Consider the following 18,743-nt stretch of genomic DNA (forward strand, 5'->3'; position numbering starts at 1 on the left):
TTGGTAAAAACAGGGACGTCAACAATAGGACTGGCTGTATAAATGGAGTTTCCTAACTTGGATGGATGCTTAATCTTAGTGTCATAGTCCTAGAACTCTTAAAACAAACCAACCCCCAGATTAAATCTTGGCTCTGGGTTTGTAAGAACTCATTTTTTTACTCTCCTGTGTTAAGAACCCATTTGTGTACTGAGAGGGATTTTTTTCTTGTCTCTTGCTCGCCTCCAGGACACATCCTGGGTTAAAAGAATAAGCTGATAAACTTTTTTTTTTTTGAGTTTTCAAGACTGTACTTACTATGGATGATGCTGTAGGATGTTCATTGGACTTAGTTTCCGTTTCCCGATCTGTAAATCTAGGGCAGTCTTTATGTTCGTGCAGGAGATGGCAGGGGTGGGGTGGCAGCACATGGGACGCTGAAGTTTACTGCTGGTACTTACTGTAAACCCAAAGTTTAATGTTAATAAAGGGTATTTAAAATTGTTTTGGGGAGTGAAAGTGACCATTTTCTCTAAAGGTTTCTTCTTTTTTTTCCTTCTGTCAATGATATTTAATTTTTTTGGTCTAAACTTTTCTCTGAATTTTTCTACAGAAATTCTCCCTCTCCCAGCTCTGTAGCCAGCAGCGACTCAGGAAACACAGATGAAATTCAGGATGAGTTGGACAGAGAGACGGACGTGGAGCCCATGGTCAGCTGATACGTAGTTGGAGCACTACAGTGAAAGGGAAGATAGAAGAAAAGATTAAAAAACAATACACTGATGGGGGGAAAAAACCAAAAGGCTTGTAAGCCCTTGCACAGGGTTTCTAAGGACTCATTCCTACACGCATCCCCACCCCACCCAAGGATTGGTGCTGTAAATTTCTATTGTTATACAAATCACAAATGCAGAGTCCTGTAAGAAAACATCGTGTTTTAATTGTGCCTTTGCCCCAAGCTGAGCCACTTTGAGCTCCAGTGGAATATTAATAGCAGGTGTTTTTATAAAAAAAAAAAATATTATTTAAAAAAAAGTAATCTGGTAGCAGCAGAGAATGGTGCTGCAAAGGCTCTGGGTATTTCAATAAGCTTCTGGTTTTGTTGAACTGCTGCACTGATTGGCAAAAAGAACGCTGGCAAAATGAGAAGCGAACCCAAGACAATTATGGTACAATTACCAATGTCTGGCACAAAAAAAGAATGCCTCCAAATTGAACTGTAAACACTTAAAAATAATAGCGGGTTTAGAGACAGCTTTTAGGATTAAGCAATTATACAATATTAAAAGGAACGCCTTCATTCCATCCTTTTTGGGTGAAGGAGCCTTTGAGATGTGTACAAGCTTTCTGCTGGACTCCAGAATCTGCAGCAGCAAGTCTCAGCTCGGTGGCAAAGCGGGTGGAGGAAGGAGGGTTCCTGGGGTGGGACTATCACTGATAAACTACTATGCAAAAAAAAAAAAAAAAAAAAAAAAAAAAAAGGAAGAAAAAAAAAATAGCTCGCCTTATTTATATGGAATGTTTGGTCCCTGCTGGGCTACAGTTATCTCTTGGGGAAAGGAAAGCTAAAAACACATTTGCACATGTTAGTTATCTATAGAGCTTCTTTTGAGGAGGAATGTCGTATTACAATGCCTTTGTTTCCCAGTGATTGGATTAAGAGGGGAATCAGCCCTTCAGTTCATGTATTTTTGTGTTTTCCTTTTTTCAGGATTTTTTTGTTTTTTAAACCATAGTGGTCGCAGATTTTACTTTGCTGACAGGGAGATAACTCCATTTTATGCTGCTTTCATGATGTTTAGAGTGGGGTAGTTGAAGCACGAGGATAAACTGACATGCGGTGGTGTAGATGTAGGCTGGAGACGTGACATTGGGAGAGGTCCAGAGCACTGTTCTTCAGAAAAGCTGAACATTGGAAAATACCGTAATCCTTTTTAGGGCATAGTAAAATGAATCCCAAACTACTGCTGCCCTACAATTAGGGAAGAACAGCCATGTGCTTTCTCTGTGAGAAAATGAGAAGACCTGGGCTTTGTCAACCTTTCTGTTTACACAGGAGAAAGCAGCATCAAAAGTCACATCACTTGGTGGTATTTGAGGAAACTCTGGCATCATCAAGCTGGTCGTGGTTACTAATGGGAATTGTAGCACCTCAGCCAGGTAAAAACAGGGTATAAACCTCAGCCAATAATTTTTTTGTTTGTTTTTTAGACCAAGGTTGAAAGCATAGTTGTACTGCCTAAAGGTAACTGTGTAGTTAACTAGCGGTTGCGAGACTTGGAGTAAATACCAAATGTGTATTTTTCCTGCCGGGAAGCTTAGAAACTGCTGTGTAGGAGCAGTGCTAGGACTGGGCAGGGAAATACCCGATTTGAGCACCCTCTCAGTGTTAGGTAAAGGTAAGCTGGCCGATCTTTCTAGCTTCCTGAGTATTCTTTCCAAGCCTCTCCTACGTATTGATTGGAAATCAGCAGGGCTGCATTGTAAGCATACAGCCAGTCTAGATCAGCATGGCTTGCTTCCAAAAAGAGCACAAGTGTCTCAGCAAACGGGCGTTCCTGGGCAGAAATACCTCTGCAGAGGGGCAGGACCTCGGAGGGTTTCTGCTCCCACTGCGATTGTGGGGACAGAAATGTCTCCTGGAGTTCCATCGCTCTTCAGGTCCATCTCCTGCTTGGACACGGCGGTGCTTTTAGGCCCTGTGAATCAAAGGGGCTCCCTGTGCTTTTCCGAGTAGGGAGGAGAACCGCTGGTCCGTCTGGATCCACATGCCATGATCCACAATTGATGGCTTCTGTCCAAGAAAATAGATCCAAGGATATTCCTGTGGTTTCCTTACTGATCGGAATACTCAGCGCGGTTATTCACAGTGTAGCTAGCGACTCCTTGGTTCCTCTGGTGTGGGGTAGGGGCTTTTCCAAAGTTTCATCATGTAGATGTAGACAGCTTTTCTCTGGAAAAGAAACCTTATTCCAAAGTGCTTGTTCCTATGATTTCGTAGGTGGCCAAAGTGGTAAAGGTCATGTTCACTAGGGCTGCAAGTTGGGGAGGGGTTGGGTGGGTGCAAGAGATGTGGTATTTTTTTCGAGGGGGCTGGGACTGCATGTTTTTAATTAAGTACTCTTAAGGTTTTTCAAGCCTGTATGAACTTCAGCTGCTAATACGTAGTTTCTCACCAGGCTGAGAAAGGATCTGCCAAAGCCAAATGTCGGTGATGCTTTAGTGGCTTTGGTGGAGGCGTTGTTGAAGCAATCTGCTCGCGCGGTGAGTCGCCCTCCTCGGAGGCTGCCGTTCAGCTCTCCTCCACTCTGAAATGCTCTTTGGGACTGGAGAGACTGAGCAATTTTAATGGCCATCCAACTTAACTGCTGGTTCAGGGTTTCATTTTCTTTAAAACTCAGTGTCCTGGTAGGGAAAAAGGCTGAGTGCTCTTGAAACAAGTAGCTGGTATGTTGAGGGCAGGGAAGAATATCCTCAGTTTGACAGCGAGAGACGAGTGAGGAAGCGGTAACTTGCTGCGGAAACGAGCTAGCTCTAACCTACCGTTTATCTCAGAGCCATAATTACGAGGAGCATCTGTAACAGGGCTGCATTTTTGGTAAGTGTAAGGGATGTGGGTCTATAGTAGAGGGAATAGGAATAATGTGTACGATGGTGATGTGTACGACGGTAAATTACCATGGTTGTTGGTGTCTGTTTCTTTATAACCACATGTAATCCATTTTTAAAGAAGAAAAGGTGTTTTCGTACTCGGGATTGGGGGGTTAATTTTCATTTAGGCTGTATAGGACTCGGTGGATCGACCTCTCGGGAGTTAGGAGGGTCGGTCCTGGGTAGTTTCCCTTGGAGGTCTTCGGTTTAGTTTCAAGCGATGCTGCTGAGTTAGCTGCCAGTGGTCCTGTTCCGTTCGCGTATAACCACTCTGTAGAAACCAGATCAAAAGCTGGCCAGAAAAAAAAAAAAACGGTGAAAATGCTGGAAATGATTTTGATGACCTCTTTTCGTTTCTCCTTTGTAAAGCTGTAAATACTTTATTTTTGTTTTCTATTCTTAATGCGGTGTCATATTGACACTTTTTTTAGACTTACAATCAGAAAATCCCCCTCATTGTTTCTCATTTTTTAAAAGGGGATTTCAAGGAAGCAAATTTTTTTGCTTGTTCGCCGTGTAATAATAGATCAAATTCCTAAAATGGGTTTGTACAAAAAAAAAATATGTTTTCAGTAAACAAATGGCAGTTGCTTTTGTGGATGCATGTTGTTCAAAAATGTCCAAAGAATAACGTGGTACAAACATTTTTTTCAAAGACGTAGTAATTATCGTATTAGTTCTCACAAGGAAAAAACAAAATTCTTTTAAAAAAAAAAAAAAAAGTGTCGGGGGGGGATGTAATCTTAAGCTAAATGTGTAATCTATTTATAAAAAAACCACAGTATATATTCTATTTTTATTAGAGGTTTTTAAAGTGCAAACAGAGTTCTGTTAGCAAATGCGATCATTCCCTTGTAAAGCATCTCCTGCTCTGATGGGACTCCAAATTCTCAAACGGTTTCAAGCGACCAGGTGGAAACCACGGGACGGGTACGGCTGCGAAGCACTCGCGCCTCGCGTCCTCGGGGCAAGCCAAACAGGTGAACAGCTTTGCTGCAACTGCAGAGTTATTGCTGTTTCCCCCTTTCTTTTCTTTTTTTTTTTTTTTTTTTGCCTTTTTTCCCCCCGACTGCGAGGCATTCTGCAGGAGAGGGTGAGGACCTCCGTTTGCTCCCCTAAAAACCAGGGGTGATTGCAGCACCCTGAAAATCTCTGCCCCGAAGCGGGTTTTGTCTGCTCCCTGCTTGGAAGATAAATTATGTTTATCTACACTGGCATAAATTGGAATTAACTTGATGAAACAAAATAATAGCTCGGAATTGCGCCTGAATACAGAGCTAAAGCTGCATCTAATCTGAGAGTATTATTATTTTTTTTGCATGACCGTCCCTGCCAGCAAAAACATGAGCGGGGCCATCGGTCCGAGGCTGGCTGAGGAAAAGCCCCGGGGACCGGTGGGTGCTCGCAGCCTTGCCACGGCCCCGCGGGCTCGGTACAGCAGCGATTCCCTTACGCTTCCCTTGCGTTTCCCTTGGCTCTGGAAAAAACGCGGAATAATGTTTGTGTTGGAGCGTGTGAGGACGAGAATTGCAATACCGGGAAGTCTCTGATTGCGTTTCACGTTTGAGAGTGCTTCATTTTAGAGCTGAATGTTTATAGCACCATTTATCACGGCAAAAATGAGGAAACAATTAGTGCTTCCGTGGTGGAATAACACCCTGGTGAGGATTTTCCGCATGTTGCTTCAGGACTTCTGGGGTTTTTTTTATTCTTTTGCACTGGTTCAGGGCTTGGTTGCAGGGGAACACGTAGGTTTTAAAAATGTTTGCCTTCAGTGTTAAGTCGCCCCAAATGCTTGATTTTTAAGCTTTTAGTAGAATGTAACTTCTGTCAGTTTGAGTTTTAAATGAGAAAAGAAATCGCCGATCATGGCGGCGCGTAGTATCCTGGTGTGAAGAATGCGGGTTTCAGAGGTGAACTCCAAACGCTACCTGCCAAATTCAGTCCCTTCCCACCCCTTTATGGAGAGGGGGGGCACCGAAGGCTTGAACCCAAGTCTTTGGCAGAGTAGTGAAGAAACACTTGATTTTTTTTTTTTTTTTTTTGTGTCTGTTTTTGTGTGTAGTTCAGTGTGTCTTAAGACCCTTCCGCGCTTGCGGGAGCCTTTCAAAGCTTCTCTTTTGAAGAAGCAACAAATTGTGTTTAAGAAGTGAGTATTTAATGCTTCTGGAAATCACGATTCCCTCCTAATTTGAGGCACTCCAACAGTGAAGCGTTTCTGTAAGCAAAGGGGGTGCTCGGAGATCTGGCTGGCTCCGTCTTTGGGGGAAATAATGACATTAATGCTTAAAACAACCCCCAGGGTGGCTTCGGACCCGTGGCAGAAGACCCTGGTACTGCTGTGCCACAAACCCAGCGCCTGGGGCTCCTCGGCTGCCCGAGCGGAGCATCCCTGCGCAGATTTCATCCAAAATCCTAAAATTTCTTTATTAGGATGATTAAAAGCTTGGTCACTAGACACACTTCTCGTTTAATGTGGTTCCACCAACAGAGACACCCAGCTCAGTCCTTCGAACACCTTACCTGCGGCTAAAGTGTACGTAGCCAAGTTCTGCCAAAAAATGATTATTTATTATTTAATGTGTTTTAAGTGGAGGGTATTGATGACTCCTTTCCCCATGCTGTGTCACTTCTTGTCGGTTCCTCTTAGGTCATGTAAGAATTTCTTTTATACACATTAAAACAGACTACTGATCGGTGTGGAAATGAACCTGTTTACCGTACTGGTGTAAATATTGTGCTTTATATTCTGTATATTAGCTTCTTTTAAAGAAAAAAAAAAAAAAAAAAAAAAAAAAAAGACTGAACTTGATGATGCTGTTTTCTGGTGAGGAGAGGCCGAAGCATGAACCAGCTCCCAAACTTGCTCCGGAGTCGAGATGTAAATCGATTTTCCTCCGCGGCTGGGAGTTCGCAGCAGACCAAACGGTACGCGCGCTCGCCGCCGGTGGATGCAGGACCATCAAAGGCTTGGGAAATTTAATCCACTTTAGCGGGGCCACCGAGAAACGCCCGCAGCGAGAGCCAGAACCATTCACGCTCCTCCCAGTTCCATTGGATTATCTCCGTTTTTCCTTTTTTTTAGTGCCAAAACCAACCCCGCCGACCCCTTCCAGGTCTGCTCTCCGGCTCCCATCCCACCTCCCTCCCTCCGTCCTCGGCAGCGGGTCATCCTTCATCCAGCCGTCGCTTCTCCGCGTGCGGGAGCTTGTGGATGAAAACGGGTTACAGTTGTTCTCTGGTTACACGGGAAAAAAAAACAAAACCCAAAACAAATTATAAAATAAATACCAAACTCCTGGTTATAATGTCTCTGTGTGTTAATTCTTGGCTTGGAAAGCACCCTCAAAGCAAAAGTTGCTTCTGTGTTTGGATGTGAGGTGGGGGGGGAATCTCCCTCCCTCCCTGGAGCCCCAGTTCAGGGGCAGGCAGGGGATTTGGGGTGAAAATTTGAGTTTTTGGGTGCCCCTAAAAATTAGGGTCTTTCACCTGCCGCTCTTAAACGTGCTTTTTAAAATCCTTTGTGGACACAAAAATACCCCCTGCGAAAACCAGCCTCCTGCTGGCCCCCTGCCGGTGCCTAGGCCCCCATTTTGGGTTAAAATCGTCTTTATTTTTAATTTTTTTTTTTTTTTTAATTCCCGAGGGGCCCGCAGCAGGCCTTTCACCCGCCGTTTCTCTCTCCACCCCGCAGGTCCGCGCCTGGAGCCGCCGCCGATCCCGCGCCGCCGCCAGCCCCGCGCCGCCGCCGCCTCCTCCTTCGGGTCGGTTCTTTTGGTGTTTTGTTTTTTTTTAATAATAATAATTTTTTTTTTTAAATTATTTTTAGCACCTTCCAGCGCCCCGCCCCCTCCCACGTGCCGCGCCGCGCGGCCTCCCCGTTGGCCGGGCGCAACCACCGCCGCGGGGGGGGGGACGGGACACCCCCAACTCCCGCCCCACGGTTTTGGGGAGGGGGGGTGGCACATCCCGCAGCCCCACACACAGAACGTGCGGGGGGGGTGTGTGTGTGTGTGGGGGGGACACACTCCGGGACCAACCCGCTTCCCTCCCTCTTTATTTACATTTTTTTAATTGAATAGTTAATTGCGTGGTGTCGTCCCGCCCACCCCCCACCCCCGCGCGGGTTGGGCGCGGCCGCGGGGCGGGGAGCGCGGCGGGGCCGGGATGTGGCGGGTGCTGCGGGGGCTGCGGGGCGGCGGGTGAGTGCCCGGGGGTCCCCTTCGGCGGGGGGACACCCCGGAAACACCCTCAAAAATCCCCAAAAAACCCTTTCTTGCAGCGTTCCCACGCGGGGCCGGGCGTCGCGGGTGCGAGCAGCCCCGGCACCCCGCCGCTGTGCGCTGCCCTTCGCTGGCACCCCGTCCCCGCCGCAGGCGCTTCCCCCCTTTCTTTGTACTTTTTCCCTACTTTTCTCCCCTTTTTCCCCCTTTTATTCCCTTCCTCCCTCATTTTTTTACCTTTTCCCCCTTTTTCCTCCTTTTATTCCCCTCCCCCTCCGCCTTTTGCCCCATTTTCTCCCCTTCCCCCCCTTTTATTCCCCTTTCTCCCTCTTTTCCTCCCTTTCCCCCCCTTTTCCCTCCTTTCCCCCCCTTTTTCCCTCCTTTTATTGCCCTTTTCCCCTCGTTTCTCCCCCTTTCCCCCCTTTTTCCTCCTTTTATTCCCCTTTTCGCCCTGTTTTCCCCCCTTCTGCCTCCCTTTCCCCTCCCCTGTTTTGGGGCAATATTGCTGAGATGGGCAATTTAACGCTCCTGTGGGGTTGGGAAATGCAGGCCCTCGAGGTGCCAAGGTCCAGCCGCTCGCTGGAGCGGGCAGAGGGTGCCGGCCCGGCTTTTGCCCCCATGCCATGGACTTTGCCAGGAGCTGGCGGCACATTGGGGAGCAAACCGGGTCGATTCGGAGCTTGCCTTCCACATCATCCCTTAGAATTTTCCTTTTGCAGCACCTTTTTCCTAGCAAGGAGAAGGGACAGTTGCCCGGGGGATATGTCCTGGCTTAGTTCCCGGCTCGGGCATCATTGTGGGAGGGGTGGGATGGAGCACGGGCGCGATGCTGGCGCGTGCATGGCTGGTTTGGGCATGGAGCACGGCATTTGGGGATAAAACCACGTGTTGCGTGCAGGAGGTTGGGGCGTGGAGGGAAGGAGGAAGCCGTGGAGGATTTCAGCGCCTCTTTTTCTCCTCTCCCAGGCGGAGATGGCAGCACCGCTCGGCCATCGAGGTGACCAACGAGCCGATCCTCGAGTTTAAGCCGGGGAGCCCTGAGCGAGCAGCGCTTCAGAAGGTACCGCTGCGGGGGATCGGGATTTTTTGGGGGTCTTTAAGGTCCCAGTTTGTGCTTCTGGTGCTGCTGGGCAACCCCAGGCTGTTTCCTGGTGGGGGGACGCCCCGTCCTGCCCAGCCCAGCTCTTTCCCTTTGGGGACAGTTGGAGATGTAACTCCCCATCCCCATCCCGTCCCCCATTCCCAGGGGACGGAAGGAGGCCTGTCCCCGGGTTTGCCACTGCTGGTGGGGCTGGCGGGGAGGATGGATGGAGCTGGGGGCGGCTGGTGGAGCTCCGGGCGTGCAGCTCCCACCGCGCCGCTCTCCTCCTCTCCCGTAGGCGCTCGCCGACCTGAAGGGCAAGACAGAGGCCATCCCCTGCGTGGTCGGGGGAGAGGAGGTGTGGACGCCGACGGTGCGGTACCAGCTGTCGGTGAGTTTGGGGGAAAACCCTTTTTAAACAAGTGGAAGCAGAGCAGAGGGATGTACCCAGCCGGAGAGCGGAGGGAGGGCTGTCAGACTGATAACCACAGAGGCTTTGCTTCTCTTTTCAGCCTTTTAACCATGCGCACAAGGTGGCCAAGTACTGCTACGCCGACAAGGTGAGTGCCTGACGTTGTTTTTGGGGGGAGGTGGCAGCATTTTGCCTGGATTTAGCGAACTTTATCTCAGGGTGGGGTTCTGGGGTTTGTGGCGTGATGCGCTTTGAGCTTGGCGGTGAGGAGTCTGGAGGACACACAAGTCGCTGCTCTGGTTGTGAGCCCAGAGGCTCCAGGGGCGGGTGTTGGCTTTCCAAATCCCAGGGGACCTGGGAAAAAATCATTACCAGGAGCTGCAAATTTGGGGTTGCGGCGATGGGAAGGTGGCTACTGTGGCTTGTGCCTGGGGGTGGATGGCCCCTCGCTTTCCCCTCCGTCCCTGGTGGTGGGTTCCCCCTTGCTGCCTTTCCCCTTTTCTTCCGCAGGAGCTCATTAACAAAGCCATTAATGCCGCCTTGGCAGCGAGGAAGGAATGGGACCTGAAACCTGTCCAGGACCGGGCGCAGATCTTCCTGAAGGCGGCTGACATGCTGAGCGGCCCGAGGCGAGCAGAGGTGCTGGCCAAAACCATGGTTGGGCAGGTAAGGGGGATGCGGGATTGACCTGGCGGGATAGCTGGGGCGAATGGGAGGGAATCTGGGGAGACGGGAGTCGGGAAAGCACCACAGGAAGAGCTGCCAAGGTATTTTGTGGCGGTGGGAATGGCCGTAATGTTGGAATTGCCCGTACTGCGAGGGCATACGGGCTGATCCCTGCCTCTTTGCTGAGAAGGGAGGGAGGTGAGTCCTCAGGCTTCACGGGATCAGGATCAACTGGTGTGGTGGGCTGCGATTATCAGCGTTGCCCCTTGCGAAGCGCCCCTGGCTTTTCCAGAGGAGGCACTACGGGGCTGCGGGGGGACACGGGTGGATGCGATGTCCCCTGGCACAGGCACGGGCTGCCTTTGCCTCCGCAGGACGTGGCAGACAGGGCAGGATGGGGGCGACGCGCAAACCACACGTGGATGTGCCGCGCCGCGCCACTGCGGCTCAGGGCTGCTGCATTCCGCCCTCCCCTGAGTGCTTTTAGCTGACACGACCTCTCCCGGCAGGGGAAAACAGTCATCCAGGCGGAAATCGATGCTGCGGCGGAGCTGATAGACTTCTTCCGATTCAATGCCAAGTACGCCCTGGAGCTGGAGCACAGCCAGCCCCTCAGCGTGGACATCAGCACCAACAGCATGGTCTACCGGGGGCTGGAGGTGAGGAGCGGGGCTGGGGATCTCCCCCAGCTTCTGCGGCTCCCTTTTTTGCCCCGAGCTGTGGTTGTCACGCCACGGTGAGAGGAGTCACCGCGCTCCCACCGGTCCCTTTCCTCTCCCACCCGCAGGGTTTCGTGGCAGCCGTCTCTCCCTTCAACTTCACGGCCATCGGCGGCAACCTGGCGGGGGCTCCGGCGTTGATGGTGAGTGTCGTGGTGGGGTTTTGGGAGAACCAGGGATGGAGAGGACAGTGCGGAGAAAGGCTGCGAGGGGGACCCGGTTTCTCCGAGGCTGCGGTTTGCCTGGTCTGGGATCCACAAGGAGCAAATTCAGCCTCCCCGGTTCTGTTCAATAGGACACACCTGGGGTCCTGCCTCTGTTGGTCCCCTTGAATCCCAATCAGTTGCCATGCAATTAGACGCAGATGTCTTCAATTACAAGACGGCTGGATTTTGGACCTGTCCACTGATGGACAGGTGCGAAGGGGGAAGTGTTGGGAAAGGAGAAAACTGCCCAAACCTGCTTTTCTGGGGTTTTTATTCTGAAGCAAGGTGTCTTTTCTCTCCTAGGTTGGGTTTTAGAGAAGGTCAGGGGGGAGGGAGGGGAGACGAGAAATAGAGCAGGGTTTTGTTTTCCCACTTGTTGCTTGCTCTGTGAACGGGGCTTCAGGGCGCTGTCGCGACATGGACCTGTGATCGGTTTGTAGTTGCTTGGTTTCATCTTGGAAGACACTTTTTGGGTCCAGCGGGTGTGTTAGGGCGAAGGTAGGAGCGAGCGGGTCGTGGCCCTGGCACTTAGCGCTGAACTGGGAGGTGGGAGATGCTGGCAGACATGAAAGATGGTCCAAAAAGTCAAAGTATCGGTAAACAGCACATATCGGTACCTGTTCCACCCCAGGGCACCAGCGAGCACGGGGAGCACCTGCCTTTGCAGGGTGGGTTTTGGGGAGAGACTATAACAACTTGATGAATTTGGGCCAGGATTAATTAATTTATTGTTGCACTGGGGAAAAAAAAAAAAAAAACAAACCACACAAAATTGTCCTAAGCTCTTTACTGATTAGGCTCAGATTTCATCCTGGCACCAAAGATGGTCCCTGCAGCAGCAGTGTCCTGTGCTGGGGGGGGAAAAGGCTGCGCTAAGGGAGAGAACCAAGCTTTTTAATTTGGAGGTGCCACGTTTTAAAGCCGTATTCAAGGCAAAGCACTGGAATCTGTCATTTTTGTAGGGGAGGAGTGGGGAGAAGGAAGGAAGAGGGTGAAGCTAACGCGGAGCTGGGAGGTTTTCTGGGGGAGGGAGTTGCGTTCCTCCCACCCCAGGATTTGGGGAGGGTCCTCGGCTTTGGGACACTGGGCGATAAACTCATCCCAGAGCGGATGAACCCTGCTGGGTTGGGACAAGCCCGTGCTGGCAGGTCTGGGCGAGCGGTTTTGGGCATCCTGCTGTTCATCCACCTCTCCCTCCCCGGGTGTGAGGATAAATTCCCACCGGGATGCTGCGGTGCCAGGAAACCCCCCTCCTTGCCTGGACTCGGGGCCAAAAGGAGCCAGGGCGTCAGCGGGGGGCTTGAAAAGCTCAGCGGCAGGTGGTACCTGGAATTAAATTTAGGAGAAAATGGTGCTTAATAAGTGGGTATTAATTAGAGCCCCTGTGTTTTAGTCACCACGGCGCGCTTCCCAGGGGATTAAACGTTGCTCTTGCCTAAATAGTTGGAGAGATCGGCGCGGTCAGTGCCATGGCAGCGTCGGGAGCGGGGATTTCCTCGGGAGCGGAGCAGTTGCCACACCGCACCGGTGTCCAGGCTGCCGGGCATCCTGTCTCCGACCGTGGCCCGAGTTAGATTTCCCAGTTGCTTGGAGATTTTTTTACAGAGCGTGCTTTTCTTTTCTCACCGTTGGAAGCGGGAGGATTAGTCGGGGCCGGGGGGGGCCAGGAAGGGGCTTTGCCCGCACCGCCAGTCCCTGCAAAGCAGGCGCCTGGTTGAGACAGAGTCCAAAAAATTCCCCCTCCTGCTCCCCCGGGGCTGTGACCCCGTTGCATGGCGGGGGACCGGCAGTGTGACGGTGACGCCGGGGAGGTCACTGGACACCACCCCCCCTGGCCCTGCGGCTGCGCACGGGGCCGAAGGGAGGACGGTGGCACGGAGCCAAAGGGGTGGGTGCCGCCGCCAGCCTTTTAGCGCCGGGTTTTCCAGCCGATGGTGCCGTTTGCTTGTGCCCGGTTAATCCGGGCGTGAGGTTTTTATTTCACCGCTTTGGCTGGCGCAAACCCCGGCTGGGCCGGGCGCAAACCCGGCGGTGGCGAGTGGCAGCGCTCACAGGGGCGTAAGCGCGTTTCTGAGCGGCCTCGGCCCGTTTCCCGAGACATAAAACAGGTCTGCGTTCCACGGCTCCTTTGGGAAGGCAAAGCTCTGCGTCCTCGGCAAGGGAGAGTGCGAAAGGTTGGCACAGCGACCCGGCGGTGCCAAAGGGGAGGATTTTCATGCTTTCATCTGACCGGGGCAATCACGCTCCTTTTCAAAACCAATGCTCGGGGTGAAAGATGAGTGTAACTCACCCAAAGGTGCCATCGCTCCGATCCCATCCGCTGTGGGCGGCGGGACAGTGTTTTGCCAGAGCATTTAAGCGTTGCAAACCTGCGTTTGGGCTGAAGCCGTTCCTCCTGCGCTGACTTTCTCCTCCCCCCCAGGGAAACGTGGTGCTGTGGAAGCCCAGCGACACTGCCCTGCTCTCCAGCTACGCCGTCTACAAGATCCTCCTCGAAGCCGGGCTCCCTCCGAACGTTGTGCAGTTCGTGCCGGCGGATGGGCCTGTGTTTGGAGACACCGTCACGAGCTCCGAGCACTTCTGCGGGCTCAATTTCACCGGCAGCGTCCCGTACGTTGGGGAGGGGAGCGGCAGCGGGGAGAGGGATGAGGAGCCACTGGCTGAGACGACGCTGGTGCTCGTCTGCCGGTCCTTCGAACACGTAGGACGGCGTTGAGTTAGGGTAGCAGGCAGGCAACTAGCCATCCTTACAGCACGTAATTAAGCTAGGGTTTTAAAACTGATGAAAAAAAGCGTCTAACCAGGTTTTCTTGCTACAGGGAGTGCATTTAATAGCAGGGTGTCTCTGTTGCTAAACTCAAGGCACGGAGAATAGATAAAGTTGCACGTGCCACTGCCCGCTCACCCAGGGGTGCCGTGATGTGGCTTAACGAACCGCACTGCGCTGGCGGGGCGATGCCAGCTCCAGGTAGATTTGCAGACTCGTGCCCTGCCCGCGTGTCGGGGCGTGTTAGTGACGCTGAGGGCCCCGGCAGCCCGTAACGGGCTATTAAACCCGGGGACCCCGCTCCACCGGCGAAGGACATGGTCTGATGAGCATCGTGCTCTAAAGGTGGGAAGCTCATAAATTAGTATTAGTGGCTGTGCCTCCTGGTGGGAGGTTATTAGCATTTTTATTGTTTTGCAGCCAAGGGGTTTGTCACAGTAAGGCCTGAAAGGGAGGGGGGAATGGAGACGAACAGAAACTTCTGCTGGGCACTCGCTCCCGTGTCTTCCCTGAGACGCTGCAGCAGTTTCTTATTCTTAAAACTAGGGTTGTGTAGGGCCATTGCTTTGATAGCTGGGGTCTTGTTCTCAGCTGGCATCTCCTCTTGGGCTTGCAGGGCACCCCTTCTTTTGGGGAGGGATGCAGGGGGTTGCGGGGGTCCCCTTCAGCAGGGCACGTCACCCATGCGTGTCTTTTCCAAGTGTGCAAAGGCGAGCGTGCACTGACCAGCTCCTCCTTTCTCTTCCAGGACTTTCAAGCGGCTCTGGAAGCAGGTATCCGAAAACCTGGATCGCTACCGCAATTTCCCACGCCTGGCTGGAGGTAACTGCCGCCTCTTACACCTTCTTTTTTGGGGGGGGAGGCCATGCAGGGGTAGGGGGGTGATGGCCAGGATTCCTCTCCTGAGCAGAGAGCAAATGACACCGCAAACCGCGTAAAGCCTGGTCCTCTGGGTGCAGCGGGCATTCGGAGGAGCTTATGGCACCAGCTCCCACCAGCACGGGATGGGCGGCTTTTATGGTGGGGAGGTGGCACCTGGGCGGGAGGCAGTGACGCTCTGGGATCATGGAGCTTCCACACAAAGTTTGGGAACTCGGGTCGGTCCTTTTTTCTGTCCATTTTGTGAGCCTGCTCCAGCTCTGGGGTTGCGCTCCCTGGCGTGGTGGCACTGTCCCCGCGGAACCAGGCGGGGCTGGTTGAGACCCTTTCAAGGGACCTGTCCGTAGCTTGTGCTTTTTGGAGGTGGCTCAGCCCTGACAAACCCTTACTTACCCCTTTTCCTCCCTTCTCCGGCACCAGAGTGCGGCGGAAAGAACTTCCACCTGGTGCACAGCTCGGCCGACGTGGCCAGCGTGGTGAACGGGACCCTGCGCTCGGCCTTCGAGTACGGCGGCCAAAAATGCTCGGCTTGCTCCCGCCTCTACGCCCCGGACTCGCTGTGGCCCCAGATCAAAGAGAAACTGCTGGAGGAGCACGGGAAGATCAAAGTGGGAGACGTGAGCGGAGCTGCCGGGCTGCTGAAGGGCTTTGCGGCTCAGCGGGTGGTTGATGGGATTAGAGACTGCGGTAACTGGCTACTAATTCCTATTGAACCGAGCTTTTTATCCACTAGTTCTCCCCACCACCGCCCCTCCGTCCCCGCTTCCCCCCCTTCCCCCCCATCTTTTTTTAGTGATTAGAAATTAACTTGTAGCCAGCGTCTGCAGGAAGGATTGTGTAAGTCGCTGAATGCTGCAGACTAATTGAAAAGGGGTGGCTTGCGCCCTCGAACAGAGGTGCGTTTGGAGTGAGGGGGAAAGCGCTATTTGGGGAATTTCAGCTCCTCCTGATTTCAGAGTTAGCTTTTTGCCACGCTGTGTCCTCACTTTGCCTCCTTTCCGCCTTCCCACAGCCTGCCCAGGACTTCGGGACGTTTTTCTCTGCAGTGATTGATGACAAGGTGAGCCCACCTCTCCTGTCTCCGCTGGGGCCAGAAGGTAACACCACCACCAGGCTTTCACTGAGTGGTAGGTTAAATGGTTTCATTGCTTACCGCCAAGTACCAACATCAGCGATTACTTAGAGCTGATTAGCAGCCCTCTTTTCCCTCCTGCGTGCCTCAGTCACTGCCCCTCATGAAAAGTGAGTTATTTTTGCTGAGACATTGTCGCAGACGTAACGTTCGGGCTGCCCAGGGCTGTATTTCCAGCTCCCACCCCTTCCTCTGAGCTGGAAGAGCAGCAGAGCCCAGAAAGGGATTGCCCAAACCTCCTTTTAGACCCCCCCTGAACCCACACTTTTTTTTTTAATTAGTATTATTTCTCTTTCCTCAGTCTTTCGCCCGGATAAAGAAATGGATCGAGCACGCCAAGAAGTCGTCCAACCTCACCATCCTGGCCGGAGGCGGCTGCGACGACAGCGTGGGCTACTTCGTGGAGCCCTGCATCGTGGAGAGCAAAGACCCGCGGGATCCCATCATGAAAGAGGTGGGGGCGGCCTGCGGGGAGGGGGCAGCGAAGGTGCGAGAGGGGCTGCAGGGCCCCGTCCTCGGGTGTCTGCCGGGCGCGTGGAGACGAATTGTACAATGAGTCGGTGCCGGGATGGTGCTCTTCATCACTGTTTTAGCTGGTTTATTTTTTTGGAGGCTGTCCCCACTGAGTGCTTTTATTTTTTTTTTTTTTTTAATTTTATTTTTTTTTGCCGCACAGGAAATTTTTGGCCCCATCCTCACGGTGTACGTCTACCCGGAGAAGCGGTACAAGGAGGTGGTGGAGCTCATCGACACCACGACGCCCTACGGCCTCACGGGGGCAGTCTTCGCCCAGGAGAAGTAAGTGCCAAAATCCACCGCTGCCTCGCGCCATCCCGAGCCGGAAAAGATGCTTTTTCCCCTTCTGGAGGACGAGCCACCCACCTCCCTTCTCCCCCCATCCCCGCCCTGCACGGTGGGGAGGAAAGAAGGCATTTCCCGCAAAGCTTACGCTGCTTTTAGCCCTCCTGCCGAGGAGGGACGGGCTGAGAAACCGCCTTAGATTCATCCCTAAAAGTGCTTTTTTTTTGGCACAAAATCAAAAGGCAACATTTGGAGCCCAGAGGATGATGCACCCCCAGCCCTCTTAAGCAGGCGGAGGGCTAAGAGCAGCGTGACCCCAAAGAGGGACCAGCCTTAGGCTATAATCACCTTCACTTTGTGACAATACAACTTAAAAAGAGAAACAAACTAAAAGAAAACAAAATGGGGGTAATTTCATCGAATTCTAAGTACGCACAACCCCTTTCGGTGTGTGTTAAACAGCGTGCGGTCCTGGAAGAGTGTGCAAAGAAACACAAACGTGCTTTTTTTCATGATTTTAATTGCTCTAGAAGGGTAGAGGCCTCGGCGCAAATTTGTGCCGTTGCGCCGTGGCTGTCGCCGCCGTTTCTCTCCCTCCTCAGGAGGATCATCGACGAAGCCAGGAACCTTCTGCGCAACGCGGCCGGCAATTTCTACATCAACGATAAGTCGACGGGCGCCGTCGTGGCTCAGCAGCCCTTCGGAGGCTCCCGCATCTCAGGTGAGACCAACGACTCCTGGCTGGAGACAGCCCTTACCCGCGCGGCCGCGCGCCGAGCCGCATCCCCCTCCGGGCAAGTCCCTTGTCCTCTGTCTCCTGGTCACCGGCGCTGTTTTTTCGTTTTGGGAACAGGCACCAACGACAAACCTGGTGGCCCCCACTACATCCTGCGCTGGACGTCGCCCCAGGCCATCAAAGAAACGCACGTGCCCCTGAGGGACTGGCGCTACGCCTACATGCAGTGACGCCTTCTCCCGGCCCCGCGCCCGTACTACTGATCCTCAACGCACAGAGTGGCTTCGCAGCTACAACCTTAAAACAAAACACACAAAAAAAAGAGCACTTAAATTTACTGATCTTTAACCCGACGAGCTTAGGTTTTATTTTTAAAGAAAAAAAATTCTATTATTAAATTGTTAACTTGAAAAAGAAGTCCTTGAGGTTTTCTTAGTTGTGTAAGCATGCTTAGTTAATTAATTAAGAGATTGTCGGAGCCGTGGTTGCAGAAGGATACCTGGACCCTGGGTTCTCTTTTCCTCCTACTGTGTCCATCCCGAGTGATCCAGTGAGGTTCCCTCTCAGCGCGCTGGGATTAAAGCGGGAGGTGGGTGAGAAGAGGCTGGCCCTGCCCCAGTCACCTGTAAAAAGCCATCTCTTCCCTTCCCCCTTCCCTCTTCCCTTCCCTGTCCCCAGGGCCTCCGTTCCCCGGCAGAGCAGGAGCTGCACCAGCAGAAGTCACTGGAAGCGAGGGGCTGCCCGTCCCAGCCTTCCCAGGAGGCACAGGCGGCCGGGCTTGTTTTAAACCAGGGATCAACCCGGTGGGAGCCCTGAGCCATCTTTTCTCCCGGTTCCTGAGGAAGGGCGAAGCCTCCCACACACCCGAAGGGTTTTGATGCAGGAAGAGAACTTGGCAGACGGCGCCTTGGGCCAGGAGAGGGCGGCTGCGAGGGCGGCGCTGCTTAGAACTAAGTTGAAGTGCCTTATTTCACCCCTCCGAAGCCGAGGGCTGGGATTTACCGGCACATCACCTTGCAAACGGTCTCAGGGTGGGCTCGGGCAGGTGGAGCAGCAACAGCCGGCTTGTTCCCCTTGGTTCATCTCCGGTGGCGAGGCCAGGCTGCCCCCGGTGCTCCCCATCGCTGGGCATCGGCTGCTTCCGCTGCTCCGGTCCCTGGGAGACGCCCCATCCCTGGAAACATCCCAGGCCAGGTTGGACAGGGCTCGGAGCAACCTGACCTAGCCGAACACGTCCCAGATGTCCCTGCCTGTGGCGGGGAGAGGGGGGGGTGGGGGGTGTGGGGACTAGAGACCTTTAGATGTCCCTTCCGCCCCAAGCCGTTCTGTGATCCTATGCCTGCTGGAAGGAAGCGGGAAGATGTTAAGAGATGTTTCAATAATAGGAAAGCTCCTGCACAAGCTGCTCAGGTGGACGCGGCATCCCTCAGCGTCCCCCCCCAGCAGGAATTTTACTTAATTCCTGGGATGGCACCAGGAGCTCTGCAATTA

General features: G+C 52.8%; 2 protein-coding genes across 3 annotated transcripts in view; both read left to right on the top strand.

The window, feature by feature from the left end:
* IFFO2 (intermediate filament family orphan 2) overlaps window positions 1-6,932 on the top strand; it is a 43,659-nt gene extending 36,727 nt beyond the window's left edge. For both annotated transcript variants that reach the window (XM_054222507.1, XM_054222508.1), the window contains one exon: window positions 593-6,932. In XM_054222507.1, the coding sequence (XP_054078482.1) occupies window positions 593-698 (106 nt within the window). In that variant the 3' untranslated portion in view covers window positions 699-6,932. The remainder of the gene's footprint in view (window positions 1-592) is intronic.
* An 828-nt stretch (window positions 6,933-7,760) lies between these two features.
* On the top strand, window positions 7,761-17,669 carry ALDH4A1 (aldehyde dehydrogenase 4 family member A1). Its single transcript, XM_054222505.1, has 15 exons — window positions 7,761-7,832; window positions 8,820-8,913; window positions 9,233-9,325; window positions 9,447-9,494; window positions 9,857-10,012; window positions 10,522-10,671; window positions 10,800-10,874; window positions 13,360-13,547; window positions 14,453-14,526; window positions 15,004-15,200; window positions 15,596-15,643; window positions 16,017-16,169; window positions 16,392-16,513; window positions 17,119-17,237; window positions 17,370-17,669. The coding sequence occupies exons 1-15, from the start codon at window positions 7,798-7,800 to the stop codon at window positions 17,480-17,482; spliced, it is 1,665 nt and encodes a 554-aa protein (XP_054078480.1). The 5' UTR covers window positions 7,761-7,797; the 3' UTR covers window positions 17,483-17,669.
* Window positions 17,670-18,743: the final 1,074 nt, after the last annotated feature.

The sequence above is a fragment of the Rissa tridactyla genome, chromosome 16, assembly GCF_028500815.1.
Source record: "Rissa tridactyla isolate bRisTri1 chromosome 16, bRisTri1.patW.cur.20221130, whole genome shotgun sequence".
NCBI lineage: Eukaryota > Metazoa > Chordata > Aves > Charadriiformes > Laridae > Rissa > Rissa tridactyla.